General features: G+C 41.9%; 1 protein-coding gene across 1 annotated transcript in view; it reads left to right on the top strand.

Moving 5' to 3' along the window:
- Positions 1–13384, top strand: part of LOC144599769 (protein diaphanous homolog 1-like) — a 193502-nt gene that overhangs the window by 109636 nt on the left and 70482 nt on the right. The window contains exons 8-11 of the mRNA XM_078411006.1: positions 5892–5990; positions 6233–6327; positions 7015–7116; positions 11688–11927. Coding sequence (XP_078267132.1) covers positions 5892–5990; positions 6233–6327; positions 7015–7116; positions 11688–11927 — 536 coding nt within the window. The remainder of the gene's footprint in view (positions 1–5891; positions 5991–6232; positions 6328–7014; positions 7117–11687; positions 11928–13384) is intronic.

Here is a 13384-nt window from a genome sequence, read left to right as displayed (position 1 = left end):
CGGGAGAAGCCATCAAGATGAGGTTTTTTGTTATGGGTGTAGAGGGGTACCAGGATAGAATGGAGGAGGAGCCCCCACGATTGGGGAGAATACCAGATAATGGGGACATATAATCTCATTTAGCATTAGTAGGTTTGGAGAATATTAAACCACTGGTTGGTTTGAAGAAGCTACATCCGTCAGTGGCAAAGCTTTTTAATTTGATCAGTCAGTTTCCCAGAAGCTTTATTTCTCTGGTGGAGAACGGAACCAATTCAGTGTTATTGATCTGCTTTGTGATATCATGGGCTCTTAATTTAATCAGATCATCTTCATGCAGTGAAATAACAAAACACTTGCTGGTAAATGTTATTGTAAACCAACTGCGTGTAACCAGCTTTGTCAATCTATCTCAACTTCTTTCTACGATCTTAACCATTTCAGAAGCTAGTTTTCATTCAATTTGGTTCCTCCTATGATATTGCTGAGAGCACTGGATACAGCAGAATTAATGTAACCAGTCCACATCTGGGTTGTAGCACTATAGACTTGGAGTCGTAGAGTCATACAGCATGGAAACAAGCTCTTCAGCCAAACTTTGCCCATGCCAACCAAACTGCCCCATCTACACAAGGTCCCATTTACAAAAAACTGGACAATTGAGTCTAGTTACAACCCAATCAGTGTACTTCTAATCATCATAAGCAAATTGACGGGAGGTCATTGACAATGGTACCAAGCGACATTGTCTGAAGAAGGGTGTGGACCCGAAACGTCACCCATTACTTCTATCCAGAGATGCTGCCTGTCCCGATGAGTTATTCCAGCATTTTGTGTCTATCTTTGACATTTAAACTTCATTTAGCTGGAATTCTTCTTCACAAGCTGATTCGCTTGTTGAAAGTTATTCATCCCAATGTCAAAGGTAGCCACAAAATGCTGGAGTAACTCAGCGGGTCAGGCAGCATCTCAGGAGAGAAGGAATGGATGATGTTTCGGGTCGAGACCCTTCTTCAGACTGATGTCAGGGGAGGGGGCAGGACAAAGCTCGGATGTAGTTGGAGACAGGAAGACAGTGGACGAACTGGAAAGGGGGAGGGGAAAGAGAGGGACAGAGGAACTATCTGAAGTTAGAGAAGTCAATGTTCATACTGCTGGGGTGTAAACTGCCCAAGCGAAATATAAGATGCTGTTCTTCCAATTTGCGCTGGGCTTCACTATGACAATGGAGGAGGCCCATGACAAAGGTCAGACTGGGAGTGGGAGGGGGAGTTGAATGCTGAGCCACCGGGAGATCAGGTTGGTTCAGGTGGACTGAGCGAAGGTGTTGAGCGAAACAATCGCCGAGCCTGCGTTTGGTCTCGCCGAAGTAGAGAAGTTGACATTTGGAACAGCGGATACAATAGATGAGGTTGGCGGAGGTGCAGATGAACCTCTGCCTCACCTGGAAAGACTGTTTGGGTCATTGGATGGAGTCGAGGGGGGAGGTAAAGGGACAGGTGTTGCATCTCCTACGGTTGCAGGGGAAAGTACCTGGGGAGGGGGTAGTTTGGGTGGAAAGGGATGAGTGGACCAGGGAGTTACGGAGGGAACGGTCTCTGCGGAAAGCAGAAAGGAGTGGAGATGGGAAGATGAGGCCAGTAGTGGGATCCCGTTGGAAATGTTGGAGGATAATTTGTTGTATACGACGGCTGGCGGGGTGAAAGGTGAGGACAAGGGGGACTCTATCCTTGTTACGAATGGGGAGAGGGGGAGCAAGAGCGGAGCTGTGGGATATAGAGGAGGCATTAGTGAGAGCCTCATCTATAATGGAAGAGGGGAACCCCCGTTTCCTAAAGAATGAGGACATCTCTGATACCCTGGTATGAAACACCTCATCCTGGGCGCAGATGTGGCGTAGACGGAGGAATTGGGAGTAGGGGATAGAGCTGTTACAAGAAGTCGGGTGGGAAGAAGTGTAGTCAAGATAGATAGGGGAGTCAGTAGGTTTATCCCAATATCAGGTCATTTAGGCCGAAGTCCCCTAGGAGAGTATGTTTCATCAATGTCCTTCTATTGTAAGATAACGAGTAGGCTTGCTTGTTGATTATTGCATAATATTCAATTCCATTTGTCATTCCTCAACAAGTGTAGCAGTCCATTCCTTCATCCCTTGCCTGCAGGAAGGCTTAGGTAGCATTTTACCTGAGCTGTTAAGTAATATTTTCTCACAAGTACCAGGCAATGGCCATCTCCAATGTGTGAGAGACAAACTACATAACCTTACATTGCTGAGTCTCCAACCATCAAAATCCTAAGGATCAATATTGATGAGAAATGCAGCTCGACCAGCCCCATCCTTACAATTTGACGTCAATTCTCAGGCCTAGAGCTGCATATCCTGAAGCGAGAAATTTGCCTCCTGACACAGCCAAGATGACAAGTGCTAGGTGTGCGATCTAATACTTGGGTGACAAAAGTTCCAGCAAGGACAGGGCAGTGGCGCAACTGGTAGAGCAGTTGCATCGCAGGGCCAGTGACCCAGGTTCGATCCTAACCTCGGGTGCTGTCTGTGGCTGTGTGGGTTTCCTCCAGATGCTCCAGTTTCATCCAACATCTCTAAGACGTGCGGGTTTGTAGGTTAATTGGCTTCTGTAAATTGTCCCCATTGTTTAGGAAGCGGATGTAAAAGTGGGATAACATAGAACCAATGTAAGACAGGTAATCGATGGTGACCCGGTGGGCTGAAGGACCTGTTCCCATGCTGTATCTTTCAATCATTCAATTCAATTACAAAAAAACTCAACAGAAGCTTGATACCATCCTGGAAAAAACAGCCAACTTGATCACTGAACCTATCACCCAATCTAAACATTCACTTTTCCATTATTGTGCAATAGATCATCTGCAAAGTATACCACAGTTCTTTGCAGATGCCATGCTGATAAGGGACTCCAACCCAAGATATCTTATGCCAAAAAGAACAAGGGATTTGTGCTGATGGTGTGGGAATACCATCCGCTGCATTCTTCATTCAAAGTTACATGCCATGCTGACTTTCAAGTACATCATTGTTCCTTCATCGTCACTCAGGCAAAATCCTAGTATGTTCTCTCCAACAGCAGTGCTTCTTCACCATAAAGACTCCAGTGATGTAACAAAGTAGCTCACTACCACTTTCTCAGGAGCAATTAGCAATATAAATGCTGACCTTGCCAACAATGCTCAAAAAAATGCAGGCACTCACAACATTTAAGAAATATACAGGGATAGAATAGGTTTAGAGGGATATGGGACAAATGTAGGCAGGTGGGACTAGTGTAGAAGGGGCATGTTGGTCGGCATGGGCAAGTTGGGACAAAAGGGCATGTTTCTATGCTGTATAAGAGAAAAGAAATCAGTAGCTCGACAAGATCACCATTCAAGATTACAGAATAAAGCCTCTAATGTTGAAGGATAGTATTAAACACGTCATTCAGAGACATCTGCTGATAATGGGAATGAATTCCCCACATGGTGCTAATTGGGTCGATGTAAATCTGTGGCCCACCTTACAGTTTAGATGCGTTCTTTTTTTTTGTTAATTCCCCATAGAACTGCTTCTGCTCCTCTCATTTGGAAAATGTAAATCTCAAAGGAATGTAATTCCAAAGACTTATTCTGTGATCTTGCCTATTTCTGCCTTCATTCTGGGTAATGATTTTGTGGTTACTTTTGGGAAGATCTCAACCTATATTGAATGTGTGAATGGATGTATCCAACCTGCTGGAAAACATCTACTTATCTGCAGAACTAATTGAACAATCACAAACAGCAACCCTTTGTCAGTGTTTTATTTCATTTCAGCTTCTATCTTATCCAGGAGCTCTGAGACTAATTATAAAACCCTAATCAGAATTCTGGCTGATGACATCAGTTAATTAAACAGAAACTGCTTTAAATGAAGCATATGGGATCCTTGACTTTATGAAAAGAAATATTAAATAAAATGTAGTTTGCAGTTTAGTTTATTGTCACGTGTACAGAGGTACAGTGAAAAGCTTTTGTTGCTGCTGACCAGTCAACGGAAAAACAATACATGATTACAATCGAGCCATCCACAGTGTACAGATACATGATAAAGGGAATAATGTTTACTGCAAGATAAAGTCCAGTGAAGTCTGATTAAAGATAGTACAAGGGCCTCCAATGAGGTAACTGGTAGCTCAGGACCACTCTCCAGTTATTGATAGAGTGGTTCAGTTGCCTCATAACAGCTGGGAAGAAGCTGTCTCAGAATCTGGAGCAAAGCTAAACTTTGATAAATCAGTGGTTGTGCCATTGAGTAATGAGAGTAGTATCCTAAAACATTTACATATTGCACTATAGTTTGTGATTCTTAAAAGGTGAAAAATTAAATAATGATGAGATCTTGTTATATCTGGGTTGTAGCTATGCACACATTAGCTACTTGACAAAGGTGATTGCATTTGAATAATTTATGTTATTGGATGTAAAATGTTTTTAGTTTAGTTGAGAGATACAGCGCGGAAACAGGTCCTTTGGCCCATCAAATTCGTGCTGACCAGTGATCTCTCTACACTGGCACTATCATAAACACTAGGGATGATTTCCAATTTTTACCGAAACCAATTAACCTACAAACCTGTAGGCCTTCCGAGTGTGGGAGGAAATCGGAGCACCTAGGGAAAGCCCACATGGTCACAGAGAGAACGTATAAACTCCGTACAGAAAGCACCCATAGTCAGGATCAAACCCGGATCTCTGGCACTGTAGAGCAGCAACTCTACTGTTGCGCCACTGCCAGAAGGTAGGCATGCAAGAATATAATGAAGTTCCATTAAGTAAGGGCAGTTTTGAAACCCAGCTGTCAATATACAGAAGATGTTTTGTCACATCCCGAAGTTGTGAAACATAGAAAAATAGGTGCAGGAGTAGGCCATTTGGCCCTTCTAGCCAGCACTGCCATTCAATATGATCATGGCTGATCATCCAAAATCAGTACTCCAATCCTGCTTCTCTCTTGAAAACATCCAGTGAATTGGCCTCCACTGCCTTCTGTGGCAGAGAATTCCACTCCATGGCAGAGAATTCCACATATGAATGATATAATAGAATTGCAAACTTATTTTTCTATCTTTTCCAACCAATTCATCTTTCCAGAACTTGGTATCTTAATATCATGCTGAAATGTGTCCAAGTAAATGGTTTTGAAATCTAGTCATTCTTTTGATTTGGAGGCAAGAGTAATGTCATTGCAAAGCTGAATTTAGAGCGTGTGAGAGAGAGAGAGAGAGAGAGAGAGAGAGAGAGAGAGCGTAAGACGTAGGAAACTCGCAAGCTAGAAGACATAAGTTCATAGGTTACGGGACCAGAATTAGGCCATTTGGCCCATCAAGTCTACTAATTGTGGCTGGTCTATCTTTCCCTCTCAACCCTATTCTCGTGCTTTCTTCTGAAATCCCCTGATACCCGTACTAATCAAGAATTTATCAATCTTCGCCTTAAAAATATCTATTGACCTGGCGTCCACAACCTTCTGTGGGAATGGATTCCACAGATTGACCTCACTCTGACTCAAGAAGTTCCTCCTCAACTCCTTTCCAAAGGTATCTCCTATTATTCTGAGGCTATGGCCTCTGGTCCTAGACTCACCCACTGGTGGAAACATCCACTCTAGCTAGGCATTTCAATTTGGTTTCCCCCCCCCATAACGTGCTTGCCTCCTGTTTGTGCTTTAAGCTATTATTTCTTTATCATACCACCAATAATTTTTATTTTTGTCCTTATTTTTCAACTTTATCACATTTAATGGGTCACCTTATAATTCAGCATGCAGTCCGGGAGTGATACAGCTTTGTAATTGAATTAAACTTTTATTCTGTATTTTAACTGTCGGACATCAAATCGAGTATTGTTTTTTTTATGCACAGCTAAGAAGGAACAACAAGACACAGATGAGAAGAAAACAACACAAAAGAAAAAAGTTAAAGAGCTAAAAGTATTGGATGGCAAAACAGCTCAGAATTTGTGTAAGTTCTTTGATAAGGTTGTTTATTTGTATGTGTCCATTAATCTTCATTATCCTTGGGTCTGATAGAATAAGGTAAATGATTAACAAATCAGATCAACCAAAACCAGACATCCACTTTCATCGTAGATGATTGTTGAATTGTTTACCATGATTGTTGGAATTTCTGCTTAATTAGTTTTATTGTAAATGTGCTTTTTAAATGATACAGCACATATATGTAATGTGTTTCATTTTGTACAGCTATATTCTTGGGTTCGCACCGCTTGCCATATGAAGAAATAAAAAGAATGATTCTTGAGGTGGATGTGAAGCATCTTACAGAATCAATGATCCAAGCAAGTACTCCCTATTTTTATTAAAACTAGTTTACAGCTCAAGTTTTGCCACATCATAAATGTGGGTTGGAAGCAAAGCATTTATGGTTTTCTTCCCCTTTTAATAATCAATACATGTTCTATATTCAATATTTTACATAATTTAGCTCCCCAATGGCTTAGTAGATATTAGGTGAAACATTTAGTATAGGAAGGAACTGCAGCTAGTTTATACCAAAGATAGACTGAAAGTGGCTGTGTTTTTCCCTAGTAAAGATGAGAGAGTGAGGGCCTGGAAAACGGAAGTCATTGAAGAGACAAAGAGCGTGTGAAGTGTCTTGCACATAGGCAGGAAGGGATTGGACCAGGGGAGATTGGATGGAGTTCCATAGTAAAGATGAGGGAGTGGGGGTCTGAAAGATGTTGTCGATGAGTTGGCAGTCCTTGCTGTTAATACATTTTATGAAATTTAATCTAACAGTTCATTGGAGCTTCAATGAGCCTGAAAACATAAAATGATCAATTTTGCAATTACCTTTAAACTGATTTCTTATTGACTTGTAATTATTTTTGTCATTATCGTGTTTCTTGATCGTGTGATGGTCAAATGATTGTTCATTATTGTTCATTATAAGATTCATGCAAGCAGTTTTCAGTAAAGACACTGCTATAACTGTAGGTAATAATATACATCTGCCTTCCTTTAAGAACCTTGTGAAACAGCTTCCATCGCAGGACCAGTTGAATGCTTTACTTGAGCTGAAAGAGGAATACAATGATCTCTCGGAACCAGAGCAGTTTATCGTAATAGTATGTATTCTTGTATTCATGTACTAAAAGCAACCAGAAAAAAAAGGAGTCCTCATTTGATTATGTTTGGGGAGTCATAATGTGTCAATTATTAAGAGTCAAGAGCGTCAACATATTTTTATTGTCATTATGACCCAAAATGAAGCAATTAAATTCTTGCAGCACAACAGGTTTGTAAACATAATACTTAATAGATAATATATCAAACAAAAAAAATATGTGCAATATAGTGCAAAAACAAAACAACGCCCCAAGTCCCTAGTGCAACCAGGCAGTTCGTAGTTTGGAGTTTTGTTGGAGTTTAGTTAGAGTTTGTAGTGTTCAAGAGCTTGATGGTTGTTGGGAAGAAGCTGCTTCTGAACCTGGACGTTGCCGTTTTCAGACTTCGAAACCACCTGAATAATGGCAGGAGTGAAATGAGACCGAGTGGTGTGGATCCTTGATAATATCGGCTGCCTTTTTGAGGCAGCGTCTTTTCTATATCCTTTTGATGGTGGGAGGTCAGCACCCATGATGGACCAGGCAGTATACACCACTTTTTGCCAAAGCCATCGTTCCTGGGCGTCTGAGTTGTTGAACCAGGCTGTGATGGAACCAATCAAAATGCCCTCCAATTCAATCAGATTCAATCAAAACTGAAGATGATACAAAATGCTGGAGGAACTCAGCAGATCAGCAGCATCTCTGGAGAGAAGGAACGGGATGGTTCGGATCTGAACCCTTCGGACTGAAAGACAGTGGGGGAGGGGGGACTGGAAACAAGAAAAGGCAAAAACAAAACATGGCCGGCAACAGATGACATCAGGAAGGGTGGAGTCCATAATGGTCCATAGTTTTCTGGGGAAGATGTGCTGATGACAGGGAAACAAGGATGGGATCAGTGGAACAACAGCACGATTGGGGAAGGGTGGGAGAGAGGTTGGGAGGGGGGGAGCGGGAGGAATGCAGGAGTTACTTGAAATTAGAGAAATCAGCGTTCATACCGCTGGGTTGTATGCTGCCCAAGAGAAATATGAGGTGCTGTTTCCCCAATTTGCGTGTGGCCTCACTTTGACAGTGGAGGAGGCCTAGAACAGAAAAGTCAGCATTGGAATGGGAAGGGGAGTTAAAATGTTTGGCAACCAGTATCATGGCAACTAGACTGTTTCCTATTTCATTGTTACTTTTTTGCATTTCTTTAATTCATTTGTGCTGTATTTCTCTGTATCACCATCTATATCTCTCGTTTCCCTTTCCCCTGACACTCAGACTGAAGAAGGGCCTCAGCCCGAAACATCACCTATTCCTTTTCTCCAGAAATGCTGTCTGACCCGCTGAGTTACTCCAGCTTTTTCTGTCTAACCTCTAAACTGAGTTGGCTGTTGACACCTAAAGTCACACATGATCAGCACAGACGGAGAAACTGACCCAATAGCCAATGAATGTTAAAAAGCGAAATCATTAATTCAAGGAAGTTGTGCGACGATGAGATTAGTTTTTCTTTGCAATGTCACGGAAGGATAATAATTATGCTGAAGAAAAATTGATTTCCCCTTTTCTTTGCTGATCTTTGAGTCACATCCAGCAGACTCTGATATTAAATCCTGTGATGAACTGTCTTTTTGTTTGCAGCTTTTTTTATCATGATTCCTTTCGTCTTGAGCTAACCTTGCTTCCCTCATGTATTAATATCGTAAATCAATTGATCCTCAACATCTATCCCCTTTCATTGTGATAACATTTAATACTCTCAAAAAATGAGGCTTTATGGAACTTGTTTAGAGATACAGCAAGGAAACAGGCCCTTTGGTCCACTGAGTCCACACTGACCAATGATCACCCATTCACATTGGATCTATGTTATCTCACTTTCTCATCCACTCCCTACACACTAAGGCCAATTTACAGAGACCAATTAACCTAAAATTAACTCGCACATCTTTGTTATGTGGGAGAAAATCGGAGCACCTGGAAGAAACCCATACGGGCACAAGGAGAATATGCAAACTTCACAAAGCCAGCACACAAGGTCAGGATCGAACCTAGGTCTCTGGCGCTGTGAGACAGCAGCTCAACCAGCTGTGCCACGACCCAGGATTGAAATAAGGATCTTTAGATCTTGTCTAACGCTCTCCCAACTGAGCTATTTCAGCGCCACTATTGTTGTCACTTAAGCACTGCATTGGCAATGTCCAAACAGACTTAATTTTGATTTCCTTAATTTGAATGACGCGCTTCATAAAAATCTGCGCATCGTTACACTTCTGTGCACTTCAGTGCCCGATTACCATCCTACTCCCCTTACTGTGGAGACAGCACCATTCGTGTTATGTCATTCATTCTTGGGTTTTCGAACATAGAACAATACAGCACAAAAACAGGCTTTTCAGCCCAGAATGTCTGTGCCAAACATGATGCTCAGACTATCACTTGTCCACCTGCACATAACCCATATCCCTCCATTCCCTGCATATCTATATGCCTACTCAAAAGGTATTTTAAATGCCACTAATGTTTCTTCCAGTTCCAGGCACTCGCCACCCACTGTGGAAAAAATAGTTTCCCGATTCATCTCCTTTAAACATTGCCTCTCTCATCTTGAAGCCATGATTTTTCCATCCTGGAAAAAGGATTCTGACTGTCTACCATGTCTCCACACATGTCTACCATGTCTTCACACAACCTCTGACATTCCAGAGAAAACAATCCAAGTCCGTCCAATCTCTCCCTGTAGCTCCCTGTAGCTAATACCCCCTAATGGAGGCATCATTCTGGTAAACCACCTCTGCGCCCTTTCCAAAGCCTACACATACTTCCTGTAATGATGTGATCAGAACTGTACACAATACTCCAAATAGAGTCTAATCAAAGTTTTATAAAGCTGTATCATGACTTCCTTCTCCTTGTACTCAATGTTCCAACCTATGAAAGCACATGCCTTCTTCAGCTCTCTATCTGCAGGTGTTACCACTTTCAGGGAGTTATGGACTTGGATCCCAAGATCCCTCTGTACAGCAATACTGTTAAGGGCCTTGCCATGAATTATATATTTTCCCCTTGCATTTGACCTCACATCTGCTTGGATGAAACTCCATCTGCCGCTTCTCCACCTATTTCTGTATCGGATCTATATCCCGCTATATACTTTCACAGCTTTCCTCATAATCCGAAATAATGCCACTGAAAAGGAAATGCAGATTTTATTTCATACAGAACATTTCATGTTTTATGTTTCAAAGTGATCTGCACCCAATAAAGAACCATTGAAGTCATGATGGAAACAATGCAGGCAATGAAAGTGCAAGGCCCTGAGTGGTGCTCCCCTAGTTTTCTACAAAATGCATCAAGGACACACCCCTCCCCCGGCCTAGCAAGCCATTTCACTCCTGCTAACGGGAAGAAGGCATAGGAACCTGAAAACTGTCATGTCCAGGTTCAGGAGCAGCTTCTTCCCAACAACCATCAAGCTAATGAACACGATGAATGCCAAATTAACCCCGAGTTTATACCCACCCATGTAGCACGAGCAACCCTGCCTGCCAGAATGAGGGGGAATGACATTCTGGCAGGCAGATTTGCTAGTGCTACACGGGTGGGTTTAAACTAAACAGTGGGGGGGGGCGGAGTCAACAACGTGGAAGCGTATGCGTGCAGTTAACGGGAAAGAGAGTGTAGGAGAAATCACGTTTAAACTAATAGGGCAGGGTGATGGGAACCAATGCAAGGAGACAGAGGGACATAAAAGGAGGACAGTAGCAAAAGGTAGAAGGGAGATAAGAAAAACAAACCTGAAATCTTTGTGCCTAAAGGAATCAAGGGATATGGGGAAAAGCAAGAACAGGGTACTGATTTTAGATGATCAGCCATGATCATATTGAATGGCGTTGCTGGCTCGAAGGGCCGAATGGCCTACTCCTGCACCTATTTTTCTATGGTTCTATGTAAGTACAAACAGCCTTGATTTCACTAGTGATTTGGGGTTTTGTTTTTTTCTTTGCATCTTATTGTTTCTTTTGTTTATTAGACTTTTTGTTATTTACTGTAATATGGTGTTTACTGAGTCTACAATGCAGCTGCATGTAAGAATTTCATTGTTCCATTTCAGGACATATGACAATATGCATATGATATATGGTGGGTGGCACAGCGTTAGATTTGCTGCCTTACAGCGCCAGGGACCCAGGTTTGATTCTAACCTCTGGTGCTGATGTATGGAGTTTGTACGTTCTCCCTGTGATTGCATGGGTTTCCTCTGGGTACGCCGGTTTCTTCCCACATTCTAAAAATGTGTAGGTTTGCAGGTTAATTGGCTTCTGTAAATTATCCCTAATCTATAGGATGGAACTAGTGTGTGGGCGATTGTCGGTCGGCGCATACTTGGTGGGTCAAAGGGCATGTTTCCAAGCTCTATCACAACTAATCTAAACAATAAAACACTCTTGATTTATGCATGCCTATCCATCACTTCCGAGAACACAGTAATCCCTGATTATTTGCTTGCAACTGACACAAAGCTGACAAAGACGTGTTAATGTTGTGTTTTCTTGTTTTCCGAAGAATTCATGAATTGTGTTTGTCCTTCACAACCGCAGATGAGCTCCATGTCCCGTCTGGAGGCTCGACTGCTAGCCATACAATTTCAGATGCAGTTTGAAGAACAGGTTAACAGCATCAAACCAGACATTGTGTCGGTGAAAGCGGCCTGTGAGGAAGTGAGGTCCAGTGACAATTTTTCCAAGCTAATGGAAATCATCCTTTTGGTGGGGAACTTCATGAACGCAGGGTCACGGAATGCTGGAGCATTTGGATTCAACATTAGTTTCCTTTGCAAGGTAAGTGGGACTGCTGAACTGTGAGTGTTGCACCTATTTGTGTGTAATTCTTGCAGATAAAATATTTAATTACAAATGTCCTTGGCAAGTGGGATTAATGAGAATTCCAAGGCATTTTATGCATGGATAGGAGCAAGATGGAAGCGAGGGAAAGGTGGGATATGGAGGGGTATGGATCATGTGCAGTCAGGTATGGTTAGTATCACTTGGCATCATGTTTGGCACAGATATTGTGGCCCAATGGACCTGTCCCTGTATTTTTTTGTGTTCTATGCCACCATGAATAAGGCTTCAGGCAAATAGAAACATCACCATCACATGTGTTCTTATCCAAGTCTCCCACTATCTTGACTTGGATAGCCAACATAATTCATCATAGCTTAATCAACTGCCTTGTGGGAGTTCCTTCATCAAAAATCTGCGGTGGTTGAAGAAGGTTGCTCATCATCCTTCTCGTGAGAAGTTAGAATGGGCAAGATTGCCATTGCTGGCAATGCATAGATCCCCAAAAAATGAATAAATAAACCCAAGTTTTTCTGAGAGAGACGATAACATTATCAGGTGCCCCGATGTGCACAGTAATCAAAACCCCATTAACAAAATCTTAAACTAATTCCTGAAAATATTAGTGATTTTCATGGACTGTGAGTGGACCAAATCTTACTTTCATCTCTGGTTTTCTGTGATTTAATATTCTTATTTGATGCAAGAATAGATAAAGAAGCATTGCTGTCAATGCGCAAAACCAGTAATGCTAATGGCTTTATAATACTTTCACTCATTATTTATTGATTAGCTTGAGCTCTTCAAGATCTGTCAAAAAACCCATTCTCTTCTTTCCGCTCATTTGTGCAACTGAACAAGGAATCCACATGGAAGGTTGGAATAAAATCCTGGAGCAGATGCATTGATATTACTTTAATAACACAATGATTGATTAATTGCTTGGATGGGGAATTATTTTGTAAGGAGAGACTGAGGAGAAATAGCATTTAGGTATTTTGAATGGTGATCTCAAAGAGACATAGAGTCATACTGTCGGTAAACAGGCTCTTCAGCCCACCTTGCCCACACTGATCAACATGCCCCTACTACTCGAGTCCCACCTGCCTGTGGTTGGCCCATATCCCTCTAAACCTATCCTATCCATGAACCTGTGCAAATGTTTCTTAGATGTCATGATAATACCTGAGATAGTATCTCATTGAGATAAGATCTGAAGTGATTATAGGATAGATGCTTTAAGGTCATTATCTCAAGCTGGAGAATCTAGAGTTAGGTGGGCAGCCTCAACATCATGAATTAACCATTTGAGACTCCAATTCTTTGAGTGCTCTATCCCATCTTGTGCGCTATGAGCAGAGATGGGTTATTTTACACCTAATGGAATCAAGGAGTATGCAGGTTATGAAAATAAAGAGTGATATGGCAGAGCAAGCTTAAGAAACCACACACCT

Source organism: Rhinoraja longicauda, chromosome 14 (assembly GCF_053455715.1).
Source record: "Rhinoraja longicauda isolate Sanriku21f chromosome 14, sRhiLon1.1, whole genome shotgun sequence".
In the NCBI taxonomy this organism is placed as follows: Eukaryota; Metazoa; Chordata; class Chondrichthyes; order Rajiformes; family Arhynchobatidae; genus Rhinoraja; species Rhinoraja longicauda.
The sequence above is the reverse complement of the archived record's forward strand: the minus strand, read 5'-3'. Positions and strand labels throughout refer to the sequence as shown.